We start from the raw sequence: 16008 nt of genomic DNA, 5'->3' as shown, positions 1-16008 counted from the left end.
GAAAGAATAACAAAATTAGGAACAAAACCTGATGAAGAACATCGAAGAAATCTGAAAAGATCCGGCGAAAATCTCCGACAAAGAAACTAGGTAGCAAAAAATCGCTCTGATACCATATTACGGGTTATTTGGAGAATGTGTAATCGATTCTCTTTAATTAATTAGAATAAGTATACAACTCTGCCTTTTATATAGGACAGAGACAAAAAATTGTTACACGGTTTTAAATTAGAAAACTAATCACCTAACAGAATATTACAACTTCACACATATGTACACGTATTTTGACTTAAAAGAGGAATCCGTTTACATTGTAACCAGAATTATTTGTTATTCATAAACAATAATTTATTAGATTAATTAGATCAAAGGTCTCTGTTTGCTATAAGTCGTTTTGAAATTATTGTCGCATGCTTTCCGACTTACCAATTGAAGACAACAAATAATGTGCGTTGATGATTGACGCACTTTTAAATTTTCACGTCGTTCTTTGAGGTTTAGCCGTTTTCTAATTTTTGTCGTTTCACTTCCTCTCTCGTCGTCTCTACATTTAAGAATGGTAAGTATTGGGCCTAGAACATGAAGAACATGGGCCATACAATGAGTTAGCCCAAGCAGAAGAGTTAGGTATGCGGTCTCCCCCACCAGCCAGTCATCATGAAATAATTCCAGTCAAAATTATATTTCTATAATAATAAATAAATAAATAAATAAATAAATAAATAAATCTAAATCAACCCATTGAAAAAGGAAGCAAAAGTGTCTTGTGTTTTCATTCATGCCGAGGGGAAGAAGAGAGAAGGTATTGTTGCGTTGGCTTACAAAAACAAAAAACATCCTTTCGGAGATCTCAAAGGGCCTTTTCACCGGTATTTGTTGTATTTCTAAACACCCCTTCGATGTTTCCGAAGTTCGCCATTTAAAAACTGACCTCTTCTTCACCACTTGTAATAATCGACTCTTCTCTTTTCCCTTAAAACAAAACCCCCCAAATCTCTGAAACCAACAAACCACAAGTTATGGCGGCTCTCTCTTCCGCGCAGTCTTGCCGTATTTATTCTTCTTTGCCTTCTTCTTCTTCGTCGTCGTCGTCATCGCTGACTTCGCTTCAACGCATTGCCGTTTCGTCTCCGGCGACGAAACGTTTTCTTCCGGCCAAGGTTTCTCTGCAATCGCAACCGGTTTCGCATCGCAATGTCGTCCGAATGCAGCAGGATGGTTTGTCTTATGTCCATTTTTTTTTAATCGCAATTGGAAAATATAAATTGAAAATTAATGATTGGTGCATGTGTTAATGAAGCTCTTTATAATTGAAAGACGACTTTTTTATTCATTGATTGTAACGAAAAAAATTATATCTTTTCTAGAAAAAAAGGGGCAAAGATTGTGTTCTTTTTTTTTGCTAGAAAAATCGATACAAAATTTCAGACAATGTTTATCCAAGCTAACAACACTGAGATTTTCTTCTATTTTCAAAGTCTTACTTGTATTTTTCCTGGAAGAAGAGGAAATGATTGTGTTTTTCGGTTTGTTGGAAAAATTGATACAAAGTTGGTATCAATGTTGGTTTTATTTTTTATCTATTTTTTTTGGGAAGTAAACAAGTGAAAAAACATGGGTCAGTTTTGTATCATTGAGATTTTCGTAGTCTTATCTGGATAGCCTATTTGGGGTGCAGTGGCAACAACGGTGACGGTAGTTGGGAATGACACTCCTTTCAACAAATTGAAAGAAGGGATTCTTTCGGTCACATCCTCGGAGGAATCTAAAGAGGCAGCTGGCATTGATGATGACAATGGAAATGAATCAACGGTCAGCATTACAGTTGTTGGGGCCTCTGGGGACCTTGCCAAAAAGAAGATTTTTCCTGCACTTTTTGCACTTTATTACGAGGATTGGCTCCCCAAGGTTTGTCTTCTCTCTCTCTTTTTTTTCCCTCCCCCCCCCTTTTTTTTTGTTCGAAAAATGCTATTTATCACCATTGGTTTTGAAAGGAGTTATTTATCACCACTAGTTGGTGATGTGGCATTTGGCATTGCATCAAAATCGCGATGGAGTCGGACATGGTTTTCTTACATTTCGAAACGTGACAATTTTGTCTTTGCTGATGGTGATAGATCACTAGTGGTGATACTAGTTCTAGTTTATTCCTCATTTGAGTTGGATATGTGGAATCTGTTGAGTTCATGTATGATGTATGTCAAGTCTAAGTCATTATATAATTCGCGATTTTGTATTTTATGGCAGCATTTTACTGTGTATGGCTACGCGCGAAGTAAGATGACTGATGCAGAACTTAGAAACATGGTTAGTAAGACCCTCACTTGCAGAATTGATAAAAGGTGAAATTTTCAGCTCTTTGGTCCTCATAATGCATCTCATTTTGTGTTGTTGCTTATGAACTATTTAAGTTAATTTGGGCGTGACACATTGATTTTCTAATATCAGGGAAAATTGTGGCGAAAAGATGGACCAGTTTCTTAAAAGATGTTTCTACCATTCTGGTCAGTATGATTCACAGCAAAACTTTGAAGATCTAGACAAGAAACTAAAGGAACATGAGGTAATCTTTTGTTTGGCTAAATCGTTAATTAAATGGAAAATGATATATGTGATTAGTGGGAGTTTTTTACAAATGAGAGGGTAGATTTTTCTTGAAGAGACATGGAAAAACACTGCAATGCTTCATGTAGGGTATAGTTAGTCTTTTTTAATTATTTTTCTTAACTCTCATTTTGGATTTCATCCATTTAGTTTGACAGCAATAATTTGCTTGTAGGCCGGTCGGGTTTCTAATCGCCTCTTCTATCTGTCGATCCCTCCAAACATATTCATAGATGCTGTAAGATGTGCAAGCATGTCAGCTTCCTCTGGTAATGGCTGGACCAGGGTCATTGTGGAGAAGCCCTTTGGTCGAGATTCAGAATCCTCTGCTGCTTTGACAAAAGCCCTTAAGCAATACCTAGAAGAGGAACAAATATTCAGAATAGACCACTACTTGGGAAAGGAGCTAGTGGAAAACCTATCTGTTCTCCGTTTCTCTAACCTTATTTTTGAACCTCTATGGTCAAGGCAGTACATAAGAAATGTCCAATTGATATTCTCTGAAGATTTTGGCACCGAGGGTCGTGGAGGGTACTTTCACTTTCCCAAGTAGACATGAATTCAAATTTTAATCTTCTCTAAGAGCTTACAAGTGATATTGTCTTCCTGGTTGTATCTAGGTACTTCAACAATTATGGTATAATAAGAGACATAATGCAGAATCACCTGCTGCAGATACTAGCCCTCTTTGCAATGGAAACCCCTGTTAGTTTGGATGCAGAAGATATCAGAAATGAGAAGGTTTCTCCATATATATCCTGAATAATTTTAAAATTGTCGCACTCTTGTTCTTTTATTATATCTTATTATTCTCTTCTCATTGATTTCTGAACCATTAAGTTGCTTGGTGCCAGGTGAAAGTTCTACGTTCAATGAGGCCGTTGCAACTTGAAAATGTGGTTGTGGGGCAATATAAAAGTCACACAAAAGGTGGTGTCACTTACCCAGCCTACACAGATGACAAGACTGTACCCAAGGACAGCTTAACTCCAACATTTGCGGCAGCTGCCCTCTTTATAGATAATGCAAGATGGGATGGAGTGCCTTTTCTAATGAAGGCCGGAAAAGCATTACATAATAAATGGTCCGTCTGTCGAGGAATAGATCTCTTATTCTTTTATTTCATCTCAGTTTGAATTTTCCACTGATATTTCAACTGCTGTACATAATTTTGTTTTCTAGGGCTGAGATAAGAGTACAGTTTAGGCGTGTTCCTGGCAACTTATACAACCGAAATTTCGGGACAGATTTTGATCGAGCTACAAATGAGCTTGTTATTCGTGTACAACCTGACGAAGCTATTTATCTGAAGATCAATAACAAGGTCCCTGGTCTGGGAATGAGATTGGACCGCAGTAACCTAAATCTTCTTTATGCAGCGAGGTAAATTCAAACTTGTTTTTGAAAATTCCAGTTCCCACCTTTTGACATTATTGTTAACCAAATGAGGCAATAATCAAATAAAGTGTTCAACAATGGTTGCACCTTTTTTTTCGCCTTTTTGAGTTATAACAGTCCATTGCTTTGGGTTGTCTGTTGTTCATTTGACAAACTCAGCTCGTCAATAGGTTAACAATGAGCAATTTACTTTCATCTGAGTAGTTGATTCATTTTTGCCCTATCCCTTGAATGGATCCATTTCATTTAATCAAAATTCTTTGGTTCTTTATAGATACTCAAAAGAGATTCCGGACGCTTACGAGAGGCTATTGCTGGATGCTATTGAAGGGGAAAGAAGGTTGTTTATCCGAAGTGATGAATTGGATGCTGCTTGGGCACTGTTCACACCTTTGTTGAAAGAGCTTGAAGAGAAGAAGATAATTCCCGAGTACTATCCGTACGGTAGTAGAGGTCCTGTTGGGGCCCATTATCTTGCAGCAAGATACAATGTGAGGTGGGGTGATGTTGGTGTAGAGCAATGAAGCTGTTACTTCCCAAATCAGGTTTGGTGAACAACCATTTCGATTCTGGTAGTTCATTAGTTACCTTGTCTAGGGAGAATGAAAAGTTTATGGGATAGGGAACAATAATTCTGCCATCTTTTCTTCTGTTATAAATTAGTGTTAATCTTTTACTATAAAAATATTCAATTCCCCTGGAGTTAAAGTTACTCATTTCTCAGTATGAAATTGGAGTTAGAAGTAGAGGGGTCAGCCAGTGCTTGATGTTTGTGGTTCGCCAGCAATACAAAGACTAGAACTAGTGAGCTTTTTTAAGTCGTCCAAAGTTCTGAAGTGGTAGAAGCAAAAGGAAAGAAGAAAAGACGAGAAAATGTTGATAGAAAAGAGTTTATGAGTTTTCTTAACAGTTGACACAATAATTGTGACTTGGGAGCAACACGCTTCTAGTGAGGAGCGGGAATATCTTTCGCTCTGGTTTCTCAAGTTTCTCATATATAAAGGGGACACCGATCTTCAGGTTAATCATAAAAATGAGAGAAGACTCGATGAGATTGAGAGGTGTGTGATTTTTTGTTGTAAACAACTTCTCGTTATTTGTATGCTTTCAAAAGTCGTCTGGATGGTTTACTACTCATGACTTGAGGTAGCATCTGGTCTCTTTGCCTTTTGCATTAAGAGCTGCCAGAAGTCAAGCCAGTGTGCCCTGCTGCCTTTCATCCATCTCGTATAAATGGTTACGGGAATTTAGAAACCATAGCTTATATTGGAGGGAAAAGTGAACTAGGATGATAGCCACTCTTTAAAGGGATGTTTGTTTCATGTATCAATCTCTGGTTTTGAATCATAGTTCATGGTTCTCTACAGCGTTTTCATCTCACAAAAAATTTAAATTTTAAAAATCAAAATTATGAATCATGATTCTAAATCTATGAACTAAACGTTATTTAAGTTTTTTAGCTTTGGCTCTTGCCTAATGTGTCTGATCATTGTTTGGATGAGTTCGAGATAGCTTAACTTGAAAATCGCTATGATGGTTTTTGTGGCCAATATTAGGTTGTATGTGATTTGTGTTTTGAAAATTCAGACAGATACTACTGATTTAGTATGCGTAAGGACAGCTACAAAAAGTACAATAATGTGATCACAAGTTTAAACATGGTGATCAGGACTTTGATATGAACTCTTGACAAGAGAGGACAGAATTATCTTTTTAACTTCACTATTAGTCTTGTCGAGGAATTTTAAAGACATCCTTTATTTAATCACCAGTCATGAGAAATAACCCAAAAAAAAAAAAAAAAGGGCAGCGATTTCTAGCAAACTAACAGCGTACAGTCTTTACATTTTTATTAGAAAAACAAACAAACGGTATAAGAGTATAATCAATAGTCTGTATTCTATTGTAACATATATTATTAAGATTTTAGTAAAATAGACACAAACAAGTACAGAGTTGTGGGACAATTAAGCTGTGTTGAAAACCATCACTTCATTATTGTTCATTTACGAAAAAAAAAATGTCAAGCAACAATGCACTTTTACAGCCACAAACAAATGAAATAACTGCTATGAATAGTAACGAATAAAATGGTATGCTTTTCCACAATCGCACTTGAAGTGGATGTTTAAGTTTGTTTACTTCTTTCTTCACAGAAGGTGATACATGGTCTGTTTCATCTTCAACTTCCACAAGCTCGTCCATCAGCAAGAAGGAAGTTATAGGCCTTTTTACACGGGCACTTAGCAAATCTGGCGGTGAAATAATGACATGATTGGAATGAGATACACAAAGCACGTTAGACATGATTGGAATTCAAAGAACGACAGTATACTCTTATTTAGTATGAATTATCAAAAAAATTAAATGAGGATGAGATAGTTAACTTACCCTTGTAAAAAATGACATTGCTCTTTTAGTATATCCTCTTCGTGTAATAAACGACAAAAATATGATCTGACTTTGCCATATATTTTTGCTTCATGTGATATATATGAAAATATGGGAATACAAGTGGCAAAAGTAGAATCTAGAGATCGGTATAAAAGAAAGCAAGAATTAGATTGACACACTAGCATTTCTTTGTCCAAAAGCGAATGGAATTTAATAACCGAATCCCTCTTAAAAATCATCACAATATTAAAATATAGGTATATTTTGATTAAAAAAAAGAAAAAAAGAAAATTTAATGCATACTAAAGAAAGTTGATTTGCTTAGATTTACCAGTTGCTTTTTGGATACTTTCATTTATGTGAGCTTCTCTTGGTTTTGAGGTAGATTTTGATAAAACAAAAGAGAAAAGAAGAAGATTTAATACATACTAAAAAAGTTGATTTGCTTACATTTATCAGTTGCTTTTTGGATACTTTCATTTGTATGAATTCTCTTGGTTTTGAGGTTTTTGATAAAACAAAGAAGATAAAAAGAAGATTAATTTAAATACATACTGGAAAAAAGTTGCTTTGCTTAGATTTACCAGTTCCATTTGGATTCTTTCATTTGGACGGCGTGAGTTTCTCTAGGTTTTGATGACTATCTTTGTGTGTGTGTGTGTATAACCGCAAGCAGTACCAAGTAGGTAGAATAAAAACATAAGCAACAAATTAAAATAGTAGTCAAAACTACCAATTGGGGACATATTTGCAATGGATCAAGCTGGCCGTAGAAATCTAATGAGCTACAAGAGCAATGGAATAAAATGGTGTTTGTTGTGTTAGCAATATTGTTGTTGGTTATGGTGACTGAAACAACTGCCAAAGTACATAAAAGCAAAGTGGTTCCATGTAATAAAGATACATGTGGTAAGTACTGCAAAATAATCTATGGCATAGGGCTTCTCAAGATTGTGTGCGACCCGGAGAATATATATGTGTCTGCAATCGCTAACGATTAACCTATGTCAACAGATATGTCAACAGATAAATATATATGTTACATAAACTACCTCATGTACTCTTTGAGACTGCTCACTTTCTTTTGAATAAACATATATTTGAATAAAAGTTGATTTTATATTTTGTTTATTAATTTCCTGGCTTCTCTCGATAATTTATTTATTTTTCCTTTTTGTAGAATAATTTCATCTTAATTTGTCTTGTCACGTACCGCAGCCTTTGGTTTTTGACATAACTAAGGATATTCTGATACGGGTAAACTTTTCATATGAAAAGGAAAACTACATACGTACTAAATCAGCTTTAGTTGTACTAGACTTCTTATTGTTTGTATAATTTTTCATCTTTATTATCTTAGCCTTTAGTTAATTTACTTTGTAAAAAGCAGTGAGCTTATGTTTTCAATGGAAGGGGCCGGAGAGCTTTTTTTTTTTTCTAATCCTTATCTCCATTTCGGTAATATATATATATATATTTTTTTTTTTTTTTCCACAGGAGAGAAGTCATTTATAAGAGACAGGAGCCATAATTTTTTTTTATTTTTACTTTTTAGGAGTGTAAATTTAAATCAAAAGGTCGATCTAAAATTACAACGCAATAATCTAATTTTAGCAACGAGATCAAACGCCATATATTCTCTAGGGCTGTTTGCGAAGAGTTTGAATACCTTAGAAGTAAGTCATTGTACCTGCTATGGTGCAGTCTACTGGAAATATTACACGAAATCTTATCATATAATTCTTCAATATATATATATATATATATAGTAATTAACTGCTTTCTTAAATGAACTCGATCATCGGCTGTTATCTGAGTACTTGTAAGGAAAAGCTTTGTGATTACAATAAATAACTTGGCTCTAATTCCTTGATATATGGACATGCAATTAGTATTTTAAAACTATTAATATAATTTTGTAATTTCCGTAGCAAGTATTACTATTAATTCTTTAATACCTTTTGCATAAAAAAAAAGGAAAGAAAAAAGAAGAAGAGTATCATTTAATTTTTTTTTTTTTTTTTTTTTTTTTTTTTTTTTTTTGGTTGTTGAGAGTGTCATTTACTTACGAATGGGATCATAACTCATAATCAAACTCCCGTGACAGTTGAAGCAATAAGTACTTCAGTATGCATCGTTGCGCAGAATCGCCGCGAGCGCATTAGAAAACGACAGAGAAACGATATTAGTTAGAAAGCGAGAACATGCACGTTAGCAATGATAGAAATACGAAAAACGACAGTAAAATTTGAAGAGCCATATAAGAGAATCAAAAAGAGGTACCTGTAAAAATTTGATATGTTCAACTACACTTGTAATAAATTACAAAAAGAGGATCAGATTTTGCCGTTTTGTTTTCTCTCATACCATCAAGCTTTATCCCCATCGTCTCACTGGCGGATCATGTCATCGTGTGTTGTGAAAAAATGTGGATACAAGTGGCAAAAGAAAAAAAAAAAAAAAAACTAGAGAGCAAAAAATTAAAAGAGTGAGATATAATTAATTGACAACGTCATAACTTGATCTTTCTCTTCTTAAAAGAATAGAATTTTAATAGCGCAGAAGATCCTTGAAAATCATCACAATATTAAAATATGGATAGATTTTTTATACAACAAAAAAAGAAAATTAAATAGACGCCTAATTAAAGAAAGTTGATATGTGCATATTTATACCACCTTTTTTTTTTCGGTGCGAGTGAAAACGGAGACTTTTGATAAAATAAAAACATAATTAAATATTTCAAAAGTTGACAGAAAGCAAATTATATTACTTCTTCTTATTAAGTCAAAAAGAGGATTCGATTTTGTCATTTTGTGGAAAAATAGATACACAAGTGGCAAATAGAGAATCTAGAAAGGGAAAAAGTGAGTAAAAATTTGGGTATCTTTTTTTTTTGAAAAAAAAAATATTTTTTTATAGGAAAAAAAATGTTTTAAACTAAAAGGGATGAACCATCATTTAACTTTCCAAAAAAGATTAAAAAAAAAAGAGTATCAATAAATTCCCTACCCCAAAATACTCTTTTGGTCTATCTTCTTCTTGTAATGAATGAGAAAGAGGCTCGGATTTTGCCATTATTTCACTTTCATTATTTCACTCTTCTGGTCTATCTTTTTTAAAAAAAAAATACTTTTGATAACTATATATATATGTATGTATACATATATAACACTACAAGTACAAAAATAGAAACAACAAATTAACAGTCACAAACTATTCAGCATAATATTGGAATGGATCACGGTGGGCGTCTAAGCTGCAAGCCAAGGAGTAAAATGGTGTTTGTTATGTTAGCATTAATATTAATGTTGTTGTTGGTTGTATCGACCGATGGTGCACCCAAAGTCCAGAAAACCAAAATTGTCCCATGTACTAAAAATACATGTAGTTATTACTGCAGAATAATATTTGGAATAAGGCTAATTTCTTATAGCTGCACCAAAGGGGATATATGTACCTGCGTAGCAAACCCCCCTCCTTCCGCAGAGAAATATATTACATGAAATATATATATGTTTCTAAGACTGTTTACTTTCCTTTGAATAAGCATATCCAATAAAAGTTTATTTTAAATATTGTAATTTCCCTCTCTCTCTCTACAATAAAAGTTTATTTTGTATATTGTTTATTTGTCTTTAAGTTCGATGTCATATAAGTAAAATTTTTTTTTTTTTTTTTTTTTTTTTTTTTTTTTTTTTTTTTTAGTGTGAGTACCATGAAAAAATTAGAGAGAATTTTTTTTATTGAATGTGGATATATATAGTTACATTAATTTCAAATGTTAAGTGGGGGCACGATTATTTTAATTTTTCTTATTAAGTACTTTCTCACAAGAGAAGTTCTATTAAGAAAAGTGTGAAGCTACAGAATATCAAATTGATTTCATAACTAATCTATGAATTATATATCATAGTTCAACATGATCCCTGAATTCTAAAGAGCTTTTACTTTACTCCTTAGTTAACTATAAAAAATCGTTCAAAACACTACTTCTGTTTATAATACTAATGGAAGGTTGATGTGGCACTAAATGAAATTTCATGAATACCTCTCGAACTGATGATTGTATCAAATTTCCCTTTAATTTGTTGATTTTATGTTTTTTTATAAAAAAAAATAAAGGTCTAAGATGACATAAGATCAATAATTGGGAGACATTTATGTAACTTATGTAATTAAGGGGACGTTTTAAACAATTTTTTTTGTCTTGGTAATGAAATGAACACTTTTAAAGTTTGGGTGCATGTTGAATTGGGTACATAACTCAGGGGTATTTATGTAATTAATCCGAATTGTAAATATCTTTTACTCTTGCAACTTGCAAGTCTCTAGTTATTTAACTTATTTATTCATAAGAAAATAAATTTGAATTATATGAATTTAAAAAGAAAAAGAAGAATTATTTAATTAACTCAGAGGTAAATTTTGTTTACAGTAAAATGAAAAAAAAAAAAATTAAAAACTAGGGAAAAGGTAAGAACTTGGGGATCAAATGCTTTAAGAATTGTTTTAGTAAAAAAAATGTTAGAAAATTCTAATTATATAGTAAATAGAAAGATTTATAAAAAATGGATGGTGACTATATAGTGATTTCCAAATTAAAGGGAGCAAGGAATTTAATAAACTTAAAAAATGAAATGGTAGAAGTACGTAAAAAGAGGATCAGAAAGATATCAAATAAGCTACCTACTCTAAAATCTAAATTACACGTATATATTATATCCTCTTCTTATCAAAAATGATGAAAAAGATATCTGATTGTTTCATTTTTGTTTCCTGTGTTATAAAAAAGAAAATGGGCATACAAGTAGTGAATGGGGAATCTAGAAAGTAAAAAAGAGATTACATAAGAGTTAGATCGGCACCTAGCATTTCTCTGTCCTAAAAGGAATGGAATTAAATAACAGTATCTCCTTGAAAATCATCACATTATTGAAATAAAAGTAGAATTTGACATGTAAAACAAAAAAAAAATAAAAAAATAAATTACATACTAAAAAAAAAGTTGATTTGTTTAGATTTCGATATACTAATAGAAATTACACTTTTAGTATATATATATATATATATATATATATCCTCATCTTGTAATAAATAATGAAAAGGAGATCTGATTTTGCCATTTATGTTTCCTGTGTTATGAAAAATGGATATACAGGTGACAAATGGAGAATCTAGGGAGTGAAAAAGAGAGTAAAATCTAGATTGACCCTCGTTAATTTCTATGTCGTAAAAGGAATGGAATTAAATGAGAGTAGCCCCTTAAAAATCATCCCAGCATTGAAAATATAGGCAGGATTTGATAATTCCAAAGAGAGAGCAGAAAATTAAACTACATACTAAGGAGAGTTGATTTGTTTAGATTTACTCGGTTGTTTTTCAACACTTTTGATGACTATATATACGTATACATATAACGTTACAAGTACCAAGTTTAATTAATTAGTACAGTCGCAAAAGTACTATCTATTTCGCATAATAATAATAATAATAATAATATTGCAATGGATCAAGGGCGTCGTCTAAGCTGCAAGCGGAGCAGTAAAATGGTGTTTGTCGTGCGGGCAATAATAATGTTGTTTGTGGTAATTGTATCGACTGAAGGAGTTGGGAGTGCACCCATTGTCAAGAAAACCAAACTTAAACCATGTACGGGAAATACATGTGGGTATTACTGCAGAATAATATTTGGAATAAGGCTAATTTCTTATGGCTGCACCAAAGGCGATGCCACAGGAGATATATGTACGTGTAAAGCCAACCCCCCACCTTCTCCTCCTCAGGCACCGAGGCCCAAAGATATCATCACATGATGAAATTTCATGTTTCTAACATTGTCATGCTTGTTTACTTTTCTTTCATGAATAAACATTACATGTCCAATAAAAAGTTTATATAATATATATTGTTCATCTCTCTCTCTCTCTCTCTCAATATTCAATAAAGCACGAGAACAATCAAAAACTAGATAGACTTGATCCTATAAATATATATACACATATATATACACATATATATACACACATATAGTAACTACTATTTACTAAGCTAAACGCATTTTGCTCCACGAATTGGTTTGCAATTTGAATATATATATATATATATATATATATATATATTATCCTTAATACCCGTTCAAGAGAATTTAACTCGGCATGATCTGTTTCTTATAGTCGCTTCGTATTATGCAATTTTCTTTATTAAAATTGCCAATCACTAGAGAAATATGTATATAGCAGTTGCACCCCTTTTTTTTTTTTTTTTTTTTTTTTTTTTTTTTTTGAGAAGGAAGCTTTATTTCGATTATTATCTTTAAATATTATTCTCTCATATATAACACTTATATATAATATTTAATGTCACATAAATAACCACGAAATTTTCAATGATATTTATAAAGAATTCAATAATACATGCACATAAATAACGAATAAATTATTTTATTAATTAAATAATAAATGTCTTTATTACATCTCATGCTTTATGAACATTATTCTTAACAATCTCTTACTTGTCCTAAAAGAATCCTACACCCGAATTGGCAACAAGGATGCACATGTTAAAACATGCTTGATGCACATGTTAAAAAGAGAATTCAATAATACATGCACATAAACATGCTTGATTTGTTTAGGCAACAATTCAATATTAATGAAAGTAGTTTCTCCACCTTCTTATTTTGTTTGTGTCTCCCGCACATTTGAGTTGGTTTTTAACGGTGGATGTTGGTGTGTGGCTAGATTTTTAGGTCGCGTCCCTCATGTCCTCAAAATTTAGGCTTTAGTCTCGGTCAATTAGAATTATTCATCGGTCAATTAGATTTTATTGCACTCAATTTGTTTGTGCTGAGCGGGTGTTTTTCTTCGTTAAGTCTTGAAACAATTATACTTTCTGCGTTTAATGCATCGATGCTAATTGTACTGAAGAATGCAACAAGCTAACTGGTTCATCTTTCTCCAGAGGCTTTTGCGTGGAGCAAGTGAGCTCATATCGATGTCCCCCTTAATTTTGTCTCTATTTGTGTCCTCCTAATAATATTATGACATGTCAGTTAAAATAATTGTCATGACTTTTCAATTAACGTGATAAAAACTTTTAATTGACGCAGCATAATATTATTAGATTAATATAAAAGAAGACAAAAAGAAAGAGACACATGAGTCGATTTCTGAGAAGCATACACATATAATATATAAATACCATAGATAATACTTTCCTAAATAAATTATCATGTGTGCTTAAAAATTATAACACTCGAAGAGTGAAAATGACGTATGTGTGCTTGTGTTTGGCATGAGCCAAGTGAACAACAACATAAAAAAGAGATTCTCAACTTTTTTTGTTGTACTTTACTTCTCTTCTTTTTTTTTTTTTTTTTTTTTTTTTTTTCTCTCCTCACTCTCTCTCTCTCTCTCTTCGGTGCTAAGGAAAGAATTTTTCATCCCTTTGGGAGGTCAAAACTTGCCCACCTTGGTGGTGGGGTATGGCTTGCCCAAAGACTCGTCACTCTCTATACATAGAAAAGAGAACTAATTAAGCATTTGGGGAACAGGAGAATCTACTTTACATAGCACAAAGTAAAATGGATTTTTAGTCACTAATATATCACCCCATGAAAATAAACGAAATTACCGGAAGTAAAAAAAAAAAACGAGAACATGAAGAAATAGCAACATAACTCAACCTAGAAGAGAAAAAAATTTTGTAATCAAGCGCCGGAATGTAAAAAATAAAATAATAATATCACCAGTAATTTCGAGAAAGTAAATAAAATAGTACTCTAATATTGAAAGATATTTAGCATAATAATTAAAGGTCCGTTTAGTTCGTTGATTCGTATTTTTAATTCGAGTTGAAATGTGATTTTATGTGAGAGTTTTTTACTGTAGCAAAAAAGTTAGATGTGACTGTTTCTGATAGCTTTTTACTGTAGTAAAACTCGAATTCTAAACTCAAATCAGTTAAATAAATGAGACTAAGTCTATTAATCTATTATAAACACTTTGTGAATGTAATCATGACTCAAAGAAGTTGAAGAAAAAGTTGGGCAGATTTTTGTTAATTTTAAATTAAAAAAATCATTTTTTTTAAGATGTTGTACTGGAGTGGAATTCTTATTATCTTTTGATGAATTATCCACAAGTTCTTGATGGGGCTTCTAAACGAAAATAAATCTTTAATTTGTAGCTTCATTTTTATGCAAGCTGAATCTTTGTCAATTTGTGTCATAAATTACTTGGTGTCTCAAGAAATACATGATGGACCAAAATTTATGACAGAAAATTGTTACATACATATGTAATTAACAAATCTAAAGGTACAAATTACCTAATCCACAGTAGCAGAATTACACAAACTTCCACCACTAAATAAACAGATAAAATACTGATTCTATTGATCAACAAGATGAAATAACAAGAACTGATGATCTTCTTTTCATTTCTACGTGGTATTCATTATCCAATGCCCTAATTATGCTTGACCACATATCATCATTCTAGCTTCAAACCACCTTTGTTTGTTAATCCTTGCAATAAAATCTTCAACTCTTCGGTTTAGTTCCTCTGCCGGCAATCCTTCGGAGTCTTCCTCGCAATCTCTTTCCTCATGTTCACTATCAATATTGTTTTCAGCTTCTTTAAATTCTTCATCATCATCTTCTTCTTCTTCTTCTTCTTCTTCTTCTTCCAACTTTTCATGGTCATGTTTATCTTGTTTATCTTCAAGTGCTATTTCTTTATCTTCATACACAATTTCCTTACTCACATCCAATACCTCCAACTTCCTTTCTTCTTTTTGCTCCTCTCCAAGATTACTAAAGTACTTGTGCTGTCCTTGAAATCTTCGACTCCTCGCAACGTACTCGTCGTAGATATCATTAGCCGGAGATGGCTGAGAGCCGAGGAGTTTGGATTCACCAACGAGGAAGGCAACTATGACATTAAACACTATGAACAAGCACTTGGGGTTAAGGAAGGAGGACCAAATATTTGGGAGATAGATAAAGAGAGAGTATTTTATTGAAGAAGTTTGTGAAGCAAAACCGAAAGGATGGGAACAAAAGAAACTGCATGTTAGTGCAACAAAAGAAGAAAGGATGAGGTTGTAGACAAATTGGCTGTTCTTGTAACACTTCATAGCTCTAAATTTTTCTGATTTTATTATTGAGTCCATGTTTTCCAAATAATAGGAAGATTTTCTAGTGGGGTTTTTTGGAGAATTTTTTAGAGAAATTTTGGAGGGAAGAAAAGAGGAGAATTTTGGAGGATCACTTGTTAGGAGGCAATGAGAGGATTCATGATCTGACTGAACATAAAGCAGTGAAAACAAGGACTTATATAGGGAGAGAAAAGCAGAAGGTATTTGGTGGAAGGCACACATTAATAACTTTAATAATTATTGTCATGTATAGAAAATTTACTTTATGAAAAGCCAATATATATGGCAGGCTGAGAATGTGTTCATTTTAGGTGCTTTTGTTTTGTTTTCAGCCTCCAGTTGCTTTCCATTATTCTTGTGTTGATGGTTTCAAATTATCCGCCTCAAAGATACAATTAGTAGACAAAAATTTGCATAACCAATACAAAGTTAAACTAGCTTTTTGGCGTC

The 16008-nt window shown here is 32.7% G+C and overlaps 2 protein-coding genes across 4 annotated transcripts; one reads left to right on the top strand and one right to left on the bottom strand.

The window, feature by feature from the left end:
* Nucleotides 1-769: 769 nt before the first annotated feature.
* On the top strand, nucleotides 770-6314 carry LOC21400465 (glucose-6-phosphate 1-dehydrogenase, chloroplastic). 3 transcript variants are annotated; one of them, XM_024161844.1, is made up of 10 exons: nucleotides 770-1218; nucleotides 1679-1908; nucleotides 2248-2342; nucleotides 2449-2563; nucleotides 2780-3135; nucleotides 3225-3345; nucleotides 3459-3688; nucleotides 3787-3987; nucleotides 4277-4547; nucleotides 6159-6314. In XM_024161844.1, exons 1-9 carry the CDS (start codon nucleotides 1020-1022, stop codon nucleotides 4524-4526), a joined length of 1797 nt encoding a protein of 598 aa, XP_024017612.1. In that variant the 5' UTR covers nucleotides 770-1019; the 3' UTR covers nucleotides 4527-4547; nucleotides 6159-6314. The 3 variants fall into 3 exon arrangements, with proteins under 3 accessions (XP_024017612.1, XP_024017611.1, XP_010090664.1); XM_024161843.1 differs by lacking the exon at nucleotides 6159-6314 and adding an exon at nucleotides 4727-5377; XM_010092362.2 differs by lacking the exon at nucleotides 6159-6314 and having other exon boundaries at nucleotides 4277-5377.
* Nucleotides 6315-14657: 8343 nt separating this feature from the next.
* On the bottom strand, nucleotides 14658-15693 carry LOC21400463 (myelin transcription factor 1). The gene has a single exon (XM_010092360.2). It carries the CDS (start codon nucleotides 15571-15573, stop codon nucleotides 14872-14874), a length of 702 nt encoding a protein of 233 aa, XP_010090662.2. The 5' UTR covers nucleotides 15574-15693; the 3' UTR covers nucleotides 14658-14871.
* Nucleotides 15694-16008: the final 315 nt, after the last annotated feature.

The sequence above is a fragment of the Morus notabilis genome, unplaced genomic scaffold (genome assembly GCF_000414095.1).
Source record: "Morus notabilis unplaced genomic scaffold, ASM41409v2 Scaffold689, whole genome shotgun sequence".
NCBI classification, from domain to species: domain Eukaryota; kingdom Viridiplantae; phylum Streptophyta; class Magnoliopsida; order Rosales; family Moraceae; genus Morus; species Morus notabilis.
Note: the sequence above shows the minus strand (reverse complement) of the source record. Positions and strands in the feature narration are given on the sequence as shown.

What these genes read in the sequence shown, in the direction of transcription:
- LOC21400463 (XM_010092360.2), bottom strand. Translation starts at nt 15,573, where the DNA reads ATGGACTCAATAATAAAATCAGAAAAATTTAGAGCTATGAAGTGTTAC.
- LOC21400465 (XM_024161844.1), top strand. Translation starts at nt 1,020, where the DNA reads ATGGCGGCTCTCTCTTCCGCGCAGTCTTGCCGTATTTATTCTTCTTTG. An exon ending in ACTTGCAGAATTGATAAAAG is followed by an intron (nt 2,343 to 2,448) that starts GTGAAATTTTCA and finishes TTCTAATATCAG; the next exon opens with GGAAAATTGTGGCGAAAAGA. An exon ending in AGAAACTAAAGGAACATGAG is followed by an intron (nt 2,564 to 2,779) that starts GTAATCTTTTGT and finishes ATTTGCTTGTAG; the next exon opens with GCCGGTCGGGTTTCTAATCG.